This window comes from Pseudorca crassidens, chromosome 12, assembly GCF_039906515.1.
Source record: "Pseudorca crassidens isolate mPseCra1 chromosome 12, mPseCra1.hap1, whole genome shotgun sequence".
In the NCBI taxonomy this organism is placed as follows: Eukaryota; Metazoa; Chordata; class Mammalia; order Artiodactyla; family Delphinidae; genus Pseudorca; species Pseudorca crassidens.
In genome coordinates, this window is record NC_090307.1 from 66401214 (window position 1) to 66419270 (window position 18057).

At 45.5% G+C, this 18057-nt stretch overlaps 2 protein-coding genes and 1 long non-coding RNA gene across 7 annotated transcripts in view; all 3 read right to left on the reverse strand.

Annotated features, from left to right (window-relative positions):
• MAPK1 (mitogen-activated protein kinase 1) overlaps positions 1-18057 on the reverse strand; it is a 95357-nt gene that overhangs the window by 21045 nt on the left and 56255 nt on the right. For all 5 annotated transcript variants that reach the window (XM_067700017.1, XM_067700019.1, XM_067700020.1 and 2 more), the window contains one exon: positions 6175-6291. In XM_067700017.1, the coding sequence (XP_067556118.1) occupies positions 6175-6291 (117 nt within the window). The remainder of the gene's footprint in view (positions 1-6174; positions 6292-18057) is intronic.
• Positions 131-6168, reverse strand: LOC137203584 (uncharacterized). The gene is made up of 2 exons (XR_010933180.1): positions 1611-6168; positions 131-481 (listed from the first exon to the last, which is right to left on the reverse strand). It is a non-coding gene; the product is annotated as an uncharacterized lncRNA (long non-coding RNA).
• On the reverse strand, positions 10819-17465 carry LOC137203581 (non-histone chromosomal protein HMG-14). The gene has a single exon (XM_067700015.1). The coding sequence runs from the start codon at positions 14205-14207 to the stop codon at positions 13902-13904; it is 306 nt and encodes a 101-aa protein (XP_067556116.1). The 5' UTR covers positions 14208-17465; the 3' UTR covers positions 10819-13901.

An 18057-nucleotide genomic window follows, 5' to 3' on the forward strand; every position in this document is an offset into this window, starting at 1 on the left:
GAAATAAGGGACCATGGAGAGACAAATATCATTTGACTTTCTTATAAGACACTAAACAACCCAGATTGCTTGATTTTATTTCTCTCTTCAAAGTTGATTAACTTGTTAAGTTAGAATTTCTGCAGTATACTTTATATCTTTTTTTTTTGCGGTACGCGGGCCTCTCACTGTTGTGGCCTCTCTCGTTGCGGAGCGCAGGCTCCGGACGTGCAGGCTCAGCGGCCATGGCTCACGGGCCCAGCCGCTCCGCGGCATGTGGGATCTTCCCGGACCGGGGCATGAACCCATGTCCCCTGCATCGGCAGGCGGACTCTCAACCACTGCGCCACCAGGGAAGCCCTACTTCATTTCTTTTTTCAAATGATTTGAGAGAAAGAATCAGAATCCTTGTAAGCTGAAGCTGGAAAAAGAAAAAAATAGAAACAACCACTGATTGCTTTAGGACATTTGTGGCCCACTTATTTTGGAAACCTGGACTTCCCTGGTGGTGCAGTGGTTAAGAATCCGCCTGCCAATGCAGGGGACACGTGTTTGAGCCCTGGTCCGGGAAGATCCCACATGCCACAGATCAACTAAGCCCGTGTGCTACAACTACTGAGCCTGCACTCTAGAGCCCGCAAGCCACGATTACTGAAGCCCGGGCGCCTACAGCCCATGCTCCGCAACAAGAGAAGCCACCACAATGAGAAGCCTGTGCACCGCAACAAAGAGTAGCCCCCACTTGCCGCAACTACAGAAAGCCTGCGCGCAGCAACGAAGGCCCAAAGCAGCCAAAAAATAAAAATAAAAAACAAATAAATTAATTATAAAGGTGGGGGGGCATTGCTACATTTCCAGAATATCTTTATCCATTTTGAAAATCATTAAAAACAAAACACAACAATTACCCATGATCTCTGCCGAAAAGAAGCACGTGCTGGCTCCATCATGTCTCACTGATCCCTATTGCTTATCTCCTTTTTCTATTGATTTTTCAGGTATATTTTTTCTTTTAAAGGAGTTCAGTGAAAAGACATGGAAGAATTATCATACAACAGTAAAAAAAAAAAAGATGTTACTATATAAGTTGAGTTTTATGGAGAATGCTTAGGCATAGTGATAAATAGAAGAAGAAATGTGGAGAAAAGCTAGAGGGAAAAAAATTTAACCAAATATTAAAGCTTATGGAAACATAGCAAAGTATTTTTTGAAAATCAAAGAATTAATGATCAGATCTACAGCTCTGATAAAATGGGTTGAATTTCAAAACAATTCTCATCAATAAATTACAGAGATTTAAAGTATCTTCCCACAATTTCCTAGTAGATTGCTTCATTCATTCATTTATTTATGGCTGCGTTGGGTGTTTGTTGCTGCACGCAGGCTTTCTCTAGTTGCAGCGAGTGGGGGCTACTCTTTGTTGCCGTGCGCGGGTTTCTCATTGCAATGGCTTCTCTTGTTGCGGAGCACAGGCTCTAGGCACACGGACTCTAGAGCGCAGGCTCAGTGGTTGTGGCGCACAGGCTTAGTTGCTCCGCGGCATGTGGGATCTTCCCAGACCAGGGCTCGAAGCTGTATCCCCTGCATTGGCAGGCGGATTCTTAACCACTGCGCCACCAGGGAAGTCCAACGTGGTAATTATTATTACTATAGTTAACAGTAACTATAACCATAATGATGGTGGAGACCTGGAGGACGCCATCTTAACCAAAAGATCAACAAGAACTTCACCGATACCGACACAAACCAGGTGTGCCTCCGGATGTGACAGATGATGCGCTGAGAAGAAAACACTCTTTCTGTGGTATTCACGCCCCAAATGCATGACACAAAACTGAGGCACGTGCTACAAGTAGCTGACCCGCACCCCCTTCAAAAACATCAAGGTCAAGAAAGGCTGAGGAACTATTTCAGATTAAAGGCGACTAAAGCAACAATGCAACGTGTGAGCCTTGCACACATATTGAGAAAAGCTATAAAGGTTATTATTGGGACAATATCCAAAATCTGAATATAAACGGGGCATTACTATTGGATCACTGTTAATTTTCCCACTTTTGATTACTGTACTATGGTCATGGGAGAGAACACCCTTCTTTCTCACCTCCACTGCTGCCGCTCTGGGCTGGACAAGTCTTTGTTGGAGGGCCAGCTTGTGCACCTCAGGGTGCTCACCACTGCTCTGGCCTCTCACTGCTCGATGCCAGCAGCACCACCCCTACTAGTTGTGAGAACCAAAAATGTCTCTAAACACAACCAAATGTCCTCAGGGAACATTCGAACTACTGTTCTAAGGACACACACGGTGAAATGCTTAGTGCTAAAGGTGCACATCTATAATCCATTCTCAAATGACTCACAAAAACAGGCACACAGAGAGAGAATGAAAAAGCAAATGGGACAAAACATAAAGAGCTGGTGAGTGTGCATCTGAGGTGAAGGGTGGACAGTTCCAGCCATCAGCTCTATGAGGCGGCTTCCCTCTGCTATAATACGACTGTGATTCTGTTTTCCTCTTCACTCATTCTCTCACATGTGTACAGGAGATTTTTCTAGAGGTTACATGACATTACAGGATATTATACGTGAAACGTGACAACAGTGAACCGTGCTTCCCTAACGCTCAGTGTTACAGAATTACGCATGGGTGTCGGTGTCAGGAAGAGCAATGGATGCCATGGTTTCAGATTTCACGTGGCAATTAGCCTTTCCTCTGCTGGGTTTTGGTGTGGTATCAATGATGAGCCAAGAGTAGCTGAAAAGACTACTAACTCTCTCTTTCCGAGCTTCGTGCGAAGACTCTTCACTAACTCTTTGCTAACTTCACCAAAACAACATATTTGACAGACTGAATGCAGAACCAGGTGAGAATCCAGCAGTGTTCAAATCAAGCCAGACGCTGAAGAGATTTGCAAAGATGAGAACACCACTCTTCTCACTAAAATGTTTTTGTTGTGGAAAATAAACATTTTTAAAATGAGAACTATCTAACTTTTTAACATTTATTTTAAAATAAATTTAAAAATTAATAAATACTTTAAAAAGTTTCAGTTTGGGGGCTCCAAACTGGTGGCTCAGCAGTTAAGAATCCGCCTGCCAATACAGGGTACATGGGTTCGAGCCCTGGTCTGGGAAGCTGCAACTACTGAGCCCATGTGCCCTAGAGCCTGTTCTCCACAACAAGAGAAGCCACTGCAATGAGAATCCCGTGCACCACAATGAAGAGTAGCCCCTGATCGCCACTAAAGAAAGCCTGCAACAGACCCAACGCAGCCAAAAAAAAAGAAAAGTTTCAGTTTTAATTTCTATATAGTAAATATTGATAAATAAAACCCACATAAACAAAACCTGCTTGGGGTCTTGGATAAATTTTTAGACATTCAGACACTGAAGGAGTCTTGAGAACGGAATGTTTGAGAACCCCTGCCTTTTCTTTTCTTGCAATGTTTCTGCGAATTGAAAATTCTATCAAAATGAAATGTTACAAATACACACACACAGAGCGCTCTAGCTGGCCAAAGCTGGGAAAATGAGTATATGAAAAAAAAAAGATAATGGACAGCAAACAAACAAAAAACCCCCACAGCCACCATGAGTCCACAATCATGTTTTCAAAACAAAGACAGGGGTCAGAGGAAGAGAAAGAGAAAACGGGGAAACCTCTTCTTCACAGATGAATGCCAGCTCATCGATGTAAAAGAAACAATCAATTTAGAAAATCACGTTTTGCAATGGAGACAATGGTCCTCAAGGGCGCACCCCTGGGGGAGAGGCTGCCAGGAAACAGAGGGGCCACACACATGGCTTCCAAGACTCTGTGGGGTTTGTGCCCGAAACGTGTTACCTAAACCTAATCAGGAGGAGCCAGTCCCAAGAATTCAGAAAGAGACCCGCTGGGCACAACACCACCTCTGTGCTCTGCCAAGTATTCTGTGTCATGGAGAAGCCAGGAAGGCGGGAGGACTGTCCCAGATGGGGGGGGACACACACAACTGGGATGGCACTGAATGAGCGCCGGCCGTCACAGGCACTCGCATGGTACCGCGGCTGTGGGAAAGCACACCACCTTTTCGGGAGTATTAGTGAACTCCTAGCATCAGTCGAGGTGTGCAGTGCTGGTTTATGTTGGTGAAGTGTCAGAGGGTTTGACACAAGGGAAGAGAGAGAAGAGACGGGAGAAAGAGGGAGGCAGAGGATGTCAACAGCTGGTGCTGTAAGGGGAATATGGGTGTTCACTGGACTCTCTTCTGTGGGTGTGAAAATGTTCTAAATCAATAAAAAAGAAAATCCTGAATACATTGCTAGAAGTAACATTCTCAGGCTAGAGGTGCTATAAATAAAAAAAGGATTCAAACTCAGTTTTGACTATAGTTAACTGCAAAAACAGAGGCCACCCTCCTGGCTACTTCCCCCTGGAGGGTGGCCAAGAAGTGAAGACAGGGGAGCGGCTCAAATGGGGACGGATGCTGTAAGACCACAAGGCCCCAGGACGCAAAGGACAGCTTTCCTTCCAGGTGGCAGGCACTGCTGCACACATGGGCGCCTCTGGCGTGGATAGGCTGTCACGTGGCCCATCTATCCACAGCAAGAACCCGTTGTGTGGGATTGTCGTACAGAATTATGAGAGAATCAACACAACATTTTCTCCTTTGAAACATCTGTTACACCAAATCCTTCTTTACAACGGAATTTATTTTAATGAAATTTTATTTCCATAGCTAAACTAAACACAGGTATGATATCAAGAATAACCAACTGCTTTAAACAAATTCCGTTTCCTCACAAAAGCAACCTACATCCCAAGCCCTTTGACTCGTAAAGGATGGAGGAAGAGAATGCAGCCTATGGGCTAATTACACCTGTTCTTTTCATTCCCAAGAAGCCTCTCAGGATGATTTCTGGTTCCTACACCTGAACACGGGGTCCAAAGTTTGTTTTTATAGCTTTTTTCTTTCTTTTTTTTTTTTGGTTGCACTGGGTCTTAGTTGAGGCAGGCGGGCTCCTTAGTTGGGACTTGCCTGCTCCTTAGTTGTGGCTTGCCTGCTCCTTAGTTGTGGCATGCAAACTCTTAGTTGCGGCATGCATGAGGGATCTAGTTCCTGGACCAGGGATCAAACCCAGGCCCCCTGCATTGGGAGTGTGGAGTCTTAACCACTGAGCCACCAGGGAAGTCCCTATTTTTATAGCTTTTCTTCATGTATATTAATGTTACATTATGGAAGATGGAACTGAGATCAAGAATCTGTCTTGAGATATGAGATACAGGATTAGATATTAGATGTCAGGTGCACTTAACTTCTCAAATGTGACACCTTATTCAAATACTATTTTCAAATGATATATTAAAAATACTGAAACTCCAGGACCTCCCTGGTGGTCCAGTGGTTAAGACTCTGTGCTGTCAATGCAGGGGGCACGGGTTTGACCCCTGGTCAGGGAACTAACATTCCATATGCCGTGTGGCATGCCCAAAAGATAAAACAAATAAAAAACAAAACTGAATCCCCACAGCAGCCCTCACTGTTTGCCACTGTTGCTCATATACCTAACAAGGATGTTGTACTTCACTTTCTCTTGCTTTTGTAAGTTTTTCAATCATTCCTTATGACCCAGACAAAGACCTTGTTAGAAGTGTGCTTTTGATCCAGATGCAGGGACTACCATTTGGAAGCAGGACCATCACATAATTTTGAAAGAATTATAGCAGCTCCAATTTTTTCCACACCAATGTTTTCTTCCAATTATACTATAATTTTGCTAAAGAGGCATTCTTCATTATCAGGTATGTCTGACCTTTACAGAAAAGCTCTGGTCCGCATTCACAGAAACACACACCGTATACAGAGCTCATCTCTGACACAGAGCCAGCCTGACCCTGGCAGTGGCAGCCACAGGAGTGAAAGCTGCCCCAGGTAGGACTGCAGGAGAGCTGACCAGGGGGTGGGACACAGAACATTCATTGTACCAGTGACTAGGGAGGCGGGCCCTCCAACTCTGTAACACATCAGCACTACCCTAGCCGAGGGCCCAGAAGTTCAGTGTTGAATGGGAGACAAAGACATACCTTGGTTCTGACCAGACAGGCTAGGCCTCAACCCAGGCTGAAAGAAACTTACTGAGTGGGAGGCTTACTGCAACTCACGTCCAAAGTTCTTTTGCCTCTTGGTTTTCTTTTTATGCAAACTTGGTCCTTACCTTGGAATTCAACATAATTTCCGGAGCCCTGTACCAACGTGTGGCAACGTACTCCGTCAGGAACCCTGTGTGATCATGGTCCGGATCTGCAACACGGGCCAAGCCAAAGTCACAGATCTAAGAGAGAAAATAACAGGACACGTTCTTAGAGATTCTAACCAATTTAACATCAAAACATCATAAACACAAAAAAGACAACAGCAGTAATGATGACAAGTAACTGCTACCATTCCTATGTGGCAGATGCTTCTTGGAATTCTACACACTCACTCTTACCTAATCCTCACCACAATCTGAAAGGCAGCTGCCGCGCATCAGACAGGAACAGGCTGGAGGAGCCTTGAACAGAACACATCTTCAGAGGACAGTATCCTCACCTCTCATTATCTGCTTATCCCACAGCAACCTTGCTTAGGCCTCTTGACAAAAACTGTTCTGCTCAGAAAATAAGGCTACCCACTAGAGACTAGGAGACCAGACCTCTGCTGCTGACGCTTGGGGGTGATCACCATGGGATCAGTTCCTCTCCCCGCAGACCTGACCTCCTGCTGGTCCTCCACTTGCTCTTCCTACCTCCTTCCTACCTCCTTCCCCCTCCACGTAGCCAAACCCACTCCCAAACCTTTAAAAGATATTTCACATATTGAAGATGAATCTTTTTTAAAAAAACAAACACCCAGCTTCTAATTTCTCCTGACTCACAAAAGTACTTGCTGGCCTTTCACCATTCAATGCTTTGGTGCTACTCCAGCTCCAATGTATAAGGAAAGTAACTATAACATATTTAATCTCGTACAATTGCAGGATATTTTAATTCCTAGCTCCTGGGGAACTAACCCGAGAAAGAGAGAGAGATGTTAACAAAGACAGGCCAGAGTCTAGCAGAAGGCAGCCTGGAAGACAGAGATCACTTTGGAGGCTTATTGCTTTAATTCACCTAAGAAGTGAAAAGGGTCTGAGCTCAGGCCATAAAAATAGGATAAGGAGGAAGGGACACACCTCAGAGATACTCATGAGACGTAAATGGACATCAACCTCTGCTCAGATATCCCATAGTTGAAGTTCTCGACAATTCAGAAAGATTCTGAATGCTCCCATCCACTTCACCAGTCTCTCTCTCTAGCCTTGGACACTGGCATCCCCATGTGGCACCTCTGACCCCACAGGCCCTGCTGCTTGCTTCGACCGCAGCATTCAAGAGAAGTGACGTATCTGTGTTGCCCAATTTCTGTCTTTTGACATACTGTCACTGCATCTTCAAAAGGAGCCAATGCCACATTTGCTTCCCCAGTTGCTCTTCCACAGGCTACGCTCTAAGCGCACCCTAACAGAGCTGCATGGTGAGGCTGTCTGGACCCTCTTGCAGCTGACAGTCCCCTCTTGGCCTTCATCACCACCCCGTGCCCCCCAGCACCAGCCTCACCTCTCGAGCCGGCCAGCCTGCTGATGCCGTCGCACCCTCGACAGTCCCGGGCCTGTCAGAGGATCGGGCTGATGGAGGGCCATAAGTTTTACAGGGGGACCGTGGTAAGCTCTAACCTCAGCTTGACTGATCTTGAGGCTTTCGACATACCTGCACCCTATTTGTTTCCTTAGAGCCTATTCTACCAAGTCCCATGAAACAAACTGCAGGAATACTCAGTTCACTAGCAGTACAATCCCTGCAGGCGTGATTCCAGCTCAGGAAGCAAGAGAGGAGCGATTTCTCCTTACATGCAAAGGTGGGTCCTCTAAGCCATCCAGAAGTCACCATTTGCCACGCTGGACTACAACCAATTCACGTCAATTCCGTGTGGCTTCAACTTTCAATACAGCCCACAGTTTCTCTTTTTTCAGGGCTAACACCTCATCCTCTGATTCAAGTTCAATCAAAGCTCAGCACTTGGTCTGCCTTCTGCATGTAAATGGACACTTGAAGCCATATTCTGAGTCATGTGCTCAGAGAAGAAATACTGCATCTCAGCAGCAGAGTAAATGCACCGCAAGTCCCTGACCAGGATTCCCAGATCTTTCACTGCCCTCTACTACACTCAGCCCCACACAGCGTGGATGGGTCCAGACTTCATCCACAGCTTTTTGTGGGTCAGTGGAACCACAAAACAAATCCCAGATTAAAAGAAAAACAGCATATAGGAAATTCCCAGCTCAGTGAGGCCAAGTACCGAGGCTGACGTCTCCACACACCTCTGGGAGCGTGGACAAAGTAACAGAAGCCGCACTTTGGGAGGCTTTATGAGATTCTTAAACACAAAGACAGGATAAGTGGTGTGAGCAACTTTAAACACAGCTGTGGCAGACTGGATTTTTCTAAAGAGGATCATCAATACAACCCTTACCCACGCTCCTGTTTCAAGATCTTTGGCTGAATTTTTATCAAGAGGGCAGGATCGGGTTTCCCTGGTGGCACAGTGGTTGAGAGTCCGCCTGCTGATGCAGGGGACATGGGTTCGTGCCCCAGTCCGGGAAGATCCCACATGCCGCTGAGCGGCTGGGCCTGGGAGCCATGGCCGCTGAGCCTGCGTATCCGAAGCCTGTGCTCCGCAACGGGAGAGGCCACAACAGTGAGAGGCCTGCATACCGCAAAAAAAAAAAAAAAAAAAGAGGGCAGGATCTATCTTCCCTTCTCTTGAATCTGACCAAACCTTTGTAACTGCCTAAACCAACAGAATATAGTGGAAGTGATGCTGTGAGACTTCCGAGGCAAAATCATAAAATGCAATGTGGCTTCTACCTGGCTCTCTCCACTGGGGTACTTGGAACCCTCTGCCCACGTTGTGAGGACACCAGGCCACGTGGGCTACACGTGGCCGTTCCTTGGCATCAACTGCCAGGCCCTGTGGGAGATGACTTGAGGCTCCACCCACATATCTTCTAGCTGAGGCCCAGAGGTTGGAGCAGAGACCAGTCACTGCCCACCACTGCACCCTGACTGAACTCCTCACCTGCAGAAACTATGAACTCAAACATGATTCTTGTTGTTTAAGCCCACTACATTTTTTTTTTTAATAACAGATTTTCTTTTTCTAGGGCCATTTTGGGTTCACAGCAGAATTCAGCAGAAAGTACAAAGAGTTCCCCATGTACACCTGCCTCCCCCGCCAGGCAGAGCCTCCCCTACTATCAACATCCTGCACCAGAGCGGGACATCTGTTACAGTCGAGGAACCTACACTGACACATCATTATCACCTGAAGTCCACAGTTTACCTTCAGGTTCACTCGTGGTGTTGTACATTCTATGAGTTTTGACAAGTGTGTAATGACATGTATCCACCAGTACACTGTCATACAGAAATAGTTTCACCGCCCAAAAAACCCTCTGTGTTCTGCCTTCACTTGGTCTTTTTATCCTCAATTTCTTCTTCTTTGGAAGGCCACTACATTTTGAGGTGATTGTTATAGAGCAAGACACAGCTAACATAGTGGTGCCGGACAGCGTGCGTATTAAGACGGAGCAGCCCTCTCTGAGGAAGACCCACGTGCAGTGACACTGGAACACTGAACAGATGCCAGCCACAGGAAGACCTTGGGAAACCAGAGCAACTGCCTGGGGGTGTGTGAGGGAAGGGTGGCCCCACAGCTGAAACCTCCCCAAGTGGCTCTTCAACTGGCTGCCCCTCCAACATCTCAACTGAAAGGGCCTTAGTCTGTCTGGAATTAGGGAGACTCACTTTACCTGACTGCAATCTGATTCCTCCTTGAAATTCCTGCCTGAGTGTTATTTCTGAAACATAAATCACCTTTCTGGCTCAAAAATCTTTTAACCAATCCCCTCTGCCTAGTAAATAAAGTCCAAATTCTTTAAGCAAAGACCCTCCACACACTGTCTGCTCGGGTGTCTCCCACCACCATCTCTCTCTGTGCCACATCTGCTCCTACCAACAGTTCCATGCCCTTCCTGACTCCGTGACGCCCTCTCAGTTGAGGACCTGATGCTCACCATTGCCTGACCCTAAATACCAGCATGAAAGTGACCTCTTGTGAGAGGTTTCCCAGGAACCAACACCAATCCCACGAACAGCTCACTTTTCTGAACTCTGGTAATACTTTGTTTGACATGTATTATAGGTAAGCACATACCCACAATCCATGACAGCTGGATATATGCCCATCCCCACAGCTGGAATATAAGTCCCTAGAAAAAGGTAATACTCAACTAACTTTTTATCCCTAAGTGGAGTGGGCTCTCAACATCAGGTGAATAAATGCCTTATTTCAAATGTTTATAGGAAGCATAGCAACTCAGGTGGATTAACTGGCAAGAGACTCTAGTACTAACCACTTCTCACAGTATCTGAACTACTGATTATCTCTTAAAAGTAAAAACCAGAGTACAGCATTACCATTAATGTAAAATCTTACATTAATACTTAATAATGTTAAAAAAAACTGCATTGTTCAGAGTGGCAAGATGAAGAAGAAAAAGTTTTAGAGTTATTTTATTTTTTGCAGTACACGGGCCTCTCACTGTGGTAGCCTCTCCCGTTGCGGAGCACAGGCTCCAGATGCGCAGGCTCAGTGGCCACGGCTCACGGGCCCAGCCGCTCCGCGGCATGTGGGATCTTCCCAGACCGGGGCACAAACTCATGTCCCCTGCATCAGCAGGCGGACTCTCAACCACTGTGCCACCAGGGAAGCCCAAGTTTTAGAATTAGCAGCATTCCTTCTCCATGCGGAACGCTGCAGTACAGCTCCTTCTTTAAACAAGAACTAAAGCGGCAGTCGCTCCTCCTGTCTGGAAGCCATCAGAAGGGGTCCTGTGGCCTGAGGGTCACTGTGGGCTGGGAGGAACCGCAGCAGCCTGGTGGGCTTGAGAGAGGGCTTCAGATCAGGACACGGTCTAGGTGTGAGGTGAACAGGGAGTTCACATGGGGAGGCGGTGGCAGCCCACCCAGGGGACTGGAGTCTGAGCAGAGGGTCCAGGGATTATATGGCACAAATCAATTACGTCACTGGAGGCTGCAAAATGGCGACTTCTCTAATTTTATTATTCCTTGTGCATTTATTAGCTGGCATTTATTTTAAGGAAGAGCCATCATTCATCAACTGGGGCTATTTTCTTACCCTGATGCCCAGATCTCACTGGAAAGACAGGGAAAATGTTTAATCCTTTTTTCCCTTTAGTTACCAATTTTCAGAATAGTGAGCTAGTATAAGGAGGATCGTGTTTCATTACTTGTATCCTCCACTCCTAGTATAAGGCACAGAACCAGCAGGTTCTCAAAATTTTTGATTATAATTTAAAAAATAAAGAGGGTGATGTAGGGTTTAGACCTCTACAAGATTGCACAACTCGGGAATTCCCTGGTGGTCCAGTGCCTAAGACTCCACGCTCCCAATGCAGGGGGCCTGGGTTCGATCCCTGGTCCAGGAACTAGATCCCACATGCTGCAACTAAAGATCCTGCACACGACAAAGATCTCGTGTGCTGCAACTAAGACCCGGCGCAGCCAAATAAATAAATATTAAAAAAAAAAAAAGAAAGATTTCACAACTCCACTCATGGTCATCAATGGAAAGCTCATGGGATTCTTTAAAGTTCCTTTAACACTACAACACTGAAAGCTAATACAGCATTAACCAAAAAACTGTCAAGTCTTCAAAATAAAAAAGTAATAAAATTCATTACAATTCCATAAGAAGGAAGGTAGACAACCAGGATACAGTACAAGAAATATAAAATGACCTATCACTCCTACTTGGATACTTTTTGGGTTGAGCAAATTCAAATTCTCATAAAACAAAAGCCAGCCCCAAAGACGTTTCATTTTGTATCTTTCAAAGTCCTCCTTCCCATGCACACCCAGAACCACATGTGCTGTGAGCCTAGCAGCCTGGAACTCCTCCTGGGGCTGCTGGGGGCTCAGTACGCAAACGGCGAGGACACTGACTGCTGGAGACCACACTCCCCTGGCAGTTTCATTAAAAATATGTGAGCAGAATCTCGAAATAGGGTCTACAGCCCTTGCTTTTCTGCGGCCCTCAGAAATAAAGAGGAAGCCTACAAGGAGAGGGTCTCAGGAGGGCCCTGAGAGGCTGGTGTCTGCTGGGTCTCTGGGCTTCAGGTAACAAGTACAAAGCATGTTTATAGAGCCAAAAACTAAAGGTCTAAGACACTGAGAAGAGTTGATATCCTGAGGGCTCAAGACTAGAAAATACTTAGTAACACAGAAGCTAATGGAAAATGTGACATCATTACCTACTTGAAAATTCAAAAAGGACCAAATAACAAGTCAGTAAGGCCACTGGTCACAAACTTTCTAGGTACAGGGCTCGTGGGACAGCATCACGGTCACCGCAAGGTCTGAGGATGTGATGGGCATTCGGTGAGTCCAGAGCTCCACCCTCCCACGTGCACGTGCCCTGGCTGTTGGACACGCTCCCACGGCAAATTGGTGACTCGGTGACATACCACACTCATCTCTGGAATAAGAGTCTCTCCTGAATATTCATGCCCATGTGGATGATGTATACCCCACATGGACATTTTGAAATGTGGGTGAATTTCACTGCTGTAAATATCTAAAACATCCTATTGTGTTTCTGAGTGTGTGTTAAAATTGCGTTTTGAAAACAATGCCTGGATTGTGCAGACGGCCAACAAGACATATATATCAGTGTGGGTGTCCATTTTGGTGAGCAGTGAATAAAATGGCCCGAGGTAAAGACAAGTCCACAAACAGTGAAGAGACAACAGACAAAGTAGTCTAGTTCTGTGCTTCTTCTTAAGGACGAGCATTTTCAAGTCAAAGTAAAAGTCATCTTTTCCCAGAAATATTACAGACTTAAAATATTAACAATGGCTCTCCAAAAACAAACAAAAGCAATCTGCCATAAAAGGACTGTGATAAGAAACAGAAAGAAAAAAAAAGCACTAGGAGACATAAAAATATTCACTGTAATTTTTTTTTCATGTGCTTCAAGAAATTCTTTCATAATTGAGATTTTATTGGCTGTTTTGAGGATCAGTACACAGACATTTCAATTTGTACACAATTCTCAACATATGTACCAAAAACCTAAAAAATCATGTAGTTGTGATTCTTTTCTGAACAGTTATTCCAGTGACTTTCCAGCTTAAAATTTGGGGGCAAATTTTCCTTCAAAGGATATCAAGTACCAATATCTTCAAATATTGATATGCTGTTACATCGTAAGCCCCACTAATTCACAATTTAATGTCATATACACTACATACTCAAATTGTCAATCGTCACAGCACATTAACAGTTACTAGAAGAACTGGACTACCATGACCAAAGATGTTACAGAGTGCACAAAATTCTGCCCAGGAGAGCCACGATCAAGGGGTGAGCGGTTTGCTTTAGGAAACAATTCTACCAAAAACAATGTGGGAAGAGAAGTAATTTAAAGACATTAAATGGACAACTGACTCCAAACTGCCATTTAGTATGCTTTGTATTATAGGATATAAAAGTTACCCTCCATCTGTGGAATGTTAAGCTGACACCCAAGACAATCAAAGCCTCCCATATTTAATATCCCACTATTTTCTGGTTGTACCAAAAAATAAACAATCAGCAAATGATTTCACCTCTGAAAAAAAAGCATTTACACTTAAAAAATGGGATGAGGTGGGATTCCTTCCTTTTTAAAAATGTTTCTAGAGCTACTAAAAAACTTGCATTTACAAAATAGTTGATAAAAATATTCCTCTGGATTGTACAAGAAGGGAAACGGACCACTGATAGGACAAGGTATGTGATATTAATCAGACTTGGCTTCTTTCTCTCCTGCTTCATCAGAAGCTGGGCTCTCCTCATTTTTAGTTTCTCCATTTTCTGCAGGTAAGTCTTCTTTAGTCTCTTGGTTAGCCACTTCAGGCTGTTTTCCCTTCACTCCCCTTTTCCCTTTAGTTTGCACTTTTTTGTCAGAAGATTTATCCTTTCCTGCCGCCTTTTCTGGCTTCGTTTCCACTTTTGCAGGAGCCGGTTTAGCCGACAACCTCGCCGATCTTCTCTTGGGCTCCTCCTTCGCCGCCCCCTCAGCGGAGGTGACCTTCCTCTTGGGCATAGTGGTGGTGGGGCGGGCGCGTGCCGGGTGCCTGGGGGCCGCGGCGCGCCGAGAGCCTTCACGAAGCTGGGCTGCCTGGCCGCTCTTCACTGTAATTTTTCAAAAAAATCACTAAGAGCCGACAAAGTACGGCCATTCCTTGTGTGCCAACCTGGCTCTCATTTGCACAGATCCACGCACAGGGATCTGGCTACACCCTATGTAGGAAGTACATGAATTTAACTCAGAAGGATCCTAAGAGGTGACAGAGTCCAACCGAGTCATATCTGATGCAGGAAGCTGTCCTCCACAACGTCTCACAGGACATCTGCCATCCTGCTTTAAACACCCGACGACAGCGGATAAGATGACTGCCTGATGACAGGACCCACTGGCTTTTTATTTTATTTTATTTTATTTTTTTGCGGTATTCGGGCCTCTCACTGTTGTGGCCTCTCCTGTTGCGAAGCACAGGCTCCGGACGCGCAGGCTCAGTGGCCATGGCTCACGGGCCCAGCTGCTCCGCGGCATGTGGGATCTTCCCGGACCAGGGCACGAACCCATGTCGCCTGCATTGGCAGGCAGAGTCTCAACCACTGCGCCACCAGGGAAGCCCCCCACTGCCTTTTTAGATAGTTCCAGAAGGCTCTTCATGATCAAAACTTCAGTGATCACCAAAGCTGCAGCCACACAGCGCAGGCCTCAGTGTTGGTACACTCGTCCCTTACTTCTTATTCTTACTATATTTCTGTTGTTCCTTCTGCCTGCGCCCAACACAGCCACTCGCCCACTGCAAGCCTGACATGCTGAGAGGGACAGCACGACAATCCTCCTTCCTGATGCCTCACAGCTTGGCCAGAACCAACTCACCTCTCTCCTTTCTGTGCGTTACAGCAGACAGTACTGCAATCATCTATTGCTTATCAGACCCCTGACCTATCAGTTTTCAGACTGCAGGGACAGACACTCACCTCCCTTGCCAGGTATACCTTACACAGCTTCCCACAGGAACGTCTGTGGAAGTGAGGTCCACAAAATGATCACTGCTATTCATCTATATGTACTTTTCAAACAAATTTATTGAGATATAATTCACATACTACACAATTCTCCCGTTTAAAGTGTGCAGTTCAATGGTTTTTGATATTATATCACAGAGCTATATGACCATTACCACTATCCAAGTTTAGAACATTTTTATAACCTCAAAAAGAAACCTTGTGCCCATCAGCAGTCTCTCCCAATGCCTCTCCAATCCCACCAGTCCACAGCAACTGCTCATCTACCTTCCATCTCTACAGACACATCTATTCTACAATACGTGATTTTTTATGACTGGTTTCTTTCCCTCACATACTTAATAATGTCTGCAAGATGCATCCACATTGGGCTTCCCTGTTGGCACAGTTGTTAAGAATCCACCTGCCAATGCAGGGGAAATGGGTTCGAGCCTTGGTCCGGGAAGATCCCACATGCCGTGGAGCTACTAAGCCCGTGTGCCACAACTACTGAGCCTGCGCTCTAGAGCCCACGAGCCACAACGACTAAGCCCATGTGCCACAACTACTGAAGCCTGTGTGCCTAGAGCCCATGCGTGCTCCACAACAAGAGAAGCCACCACAATGAGAAGCCCGCGCACTGCAACAAAGAGTAGCCCCCACTAGCCGCAACTAGAGAAAGCCCACATGCAGCAATGAAGACCCAATGCAGCCAAAAATAAAACATAAATAACTCATTAAAATCCATTAAAAAAAAAGATGCATCCATATTGTAGCACATATCAGTACTTCATTCCTTTTTATTACACTGTATGGATCCACCACATTCTATTTATCCATTGTCATTTGGACATCTGAATTATTTCCTCCTTTGGGCTATTACGCCACTATGAATATTTCTGTATCTGTCTGTGTGCAGATGCATGTTTTCATTCCACTCAGGTATACACCTGGGGCCGAATTCTTGCTGACACTTATCATCTGATTATATCATCGTAGTGTGTGTGAAGTGGTATTTCACTGTGGTTTTGATTTGCATTTCCCCACTGACTAATGATGTCAAGCATCTTTTCATGTACTTATTGGTTGTTTGTATACCTTTGTTAGATCCTTGGTCTTTTCAGATTCTTTGCCCACTTTTAAATTGTGCCATTTATCTTTTAGTTGTTAAGCTGTAAGAGTTTTTCATATATTCTAGATATAAATCTCTTATCACATATATGATTTACAAATATTTTCTCTCATTCTGGGGGTTGTCTTTTCACTCTCTTGATGATTTACTTTGTAGTACATGCTTCTCATCTTGATGAAATATTTTTTTTTGGCTATGCCACGCCACGCCACGCCACGCAGCTTACAGGATCTCAGTTCCCGACCAGGGATTGAACTCAGGCCACAGCAGTGAAAGCACTGAGTCCTAACCACTAGGCAACCAGGGAACTCCCTGAAATCCATTATAAAAAAAAAATGTTGTTGCTTGTGTTTTTGGTGTCATGTCTAAGAAGTCTGCCTAACAGAAGTTTGCAAGAATTTACTCCTGTGTTTTTTGTGGTTTTTTTTGCGGTACGCAGGCCTCTCACCGCTGTGGCCTCTCCCGCCGTGGGGAACGAACCCACATTCCCTGCATCGGCAGGCGGACCCCCAACCACTGCGCTACCAGGGAAGCCCCTACTCCTGTGTTTTTTAAGTGCATTCTAGTTTCAGCCTTTAAACTTAGATCTCTAATCCATTTTGAGTTAATTTTTGTACATAGTACAGGCAGGGAGGGGCCCAAACTCATTTTGTTTTGCATGTGGTTATCCAATTGTCCCAGCACCATTTGGTGAAGACTATTCTTTCCCCAGTGAATGATCCTGGCACTCTTGTCAAAAATCAGTTGATCATAAACATATGGGTTGCGGCTTCCCTGGTGGCGCAGTGGTTAAGAATCCGCCTGCCAATGCAGGGGACACGAGTTTGAGCCCTGGTCTGGGAAGATCCCACATGCTGCAAAGCAACTAAGCCTGTGTGCTACAACTACTCAGCCTGTGCTCTAGAGCCCGCAAGCCACAACTACGGAGCACGCATGCCACAACTACTGAAGCCCGTGCACCTAGAGCCTGTGCTCTGCAACAAGACAAGCCACTGCAATGAGAAGCCTGTGCACCGCAATGAAGAGTAGCTCCCACTTGCCACAACTACAGAAAGCCTGTACGCAGCAACAAAGACCAAACGCAGGGCTTCTCTCGTGGCACAGTGGTTGAGAGTCCGCCTGCCGATGCAGGGGACATGGGTTCGTGCCCCGGTCCGGGAAGATCCCACATGCTGTGGAGCGGCTGGGCCCGTGAGCCATGGCCGCTGAGCCTGCGTGCCCGGAGCCTGTGCTCCGCAACAGGAGAGGCCACAATGGTGAGAGGCCCGCATATCGGGGAAAAAAAAAAAGACCAAATGCAGCCGAAAATAAATGAATGAATGAATGAAAAAACAAAAACATATGGGTTTATTTATTGACTCAATTCTACTCCAGTGAGCTATATGCCTACTCCTAGCCAGTATCACAATGTCTTGATTACTATAGTTTTGTAATAAGTTTTAAAATCAGGAAGTGTGAGTCCTCTAACTTTGCTCTTTCATAAGATTGTTTTGGCTATTCTGGGTCTCTTGAATTTCTATATGCATTTCAGGATCAGCCTGCCCATTTCTGCAAAAAAAGCCACCTGGGACTCTGATACGGACTGCATTAAACCTGTAGATCAAACTGGGAAGTACTGCCATCTTAACAATATTAAGCCTTCCAATCCATGAACATGGGATGTCATTTCATTCATCTAGGTCTTAAATTCACATGCATTTTTACTAGACTGAATCCACATTCCCTTCATCATACCGGAGAC

Excerpts from the sequence above, each read along its gene's own strand:
- LOC137203581 (XM_067700015.1), bottom strand. The coding sequence starts at position 14,207 with ATGCCCAAGAGGAAGGTCACCTCCGCTGAGGGGGCGGCGAAGGAGGAG.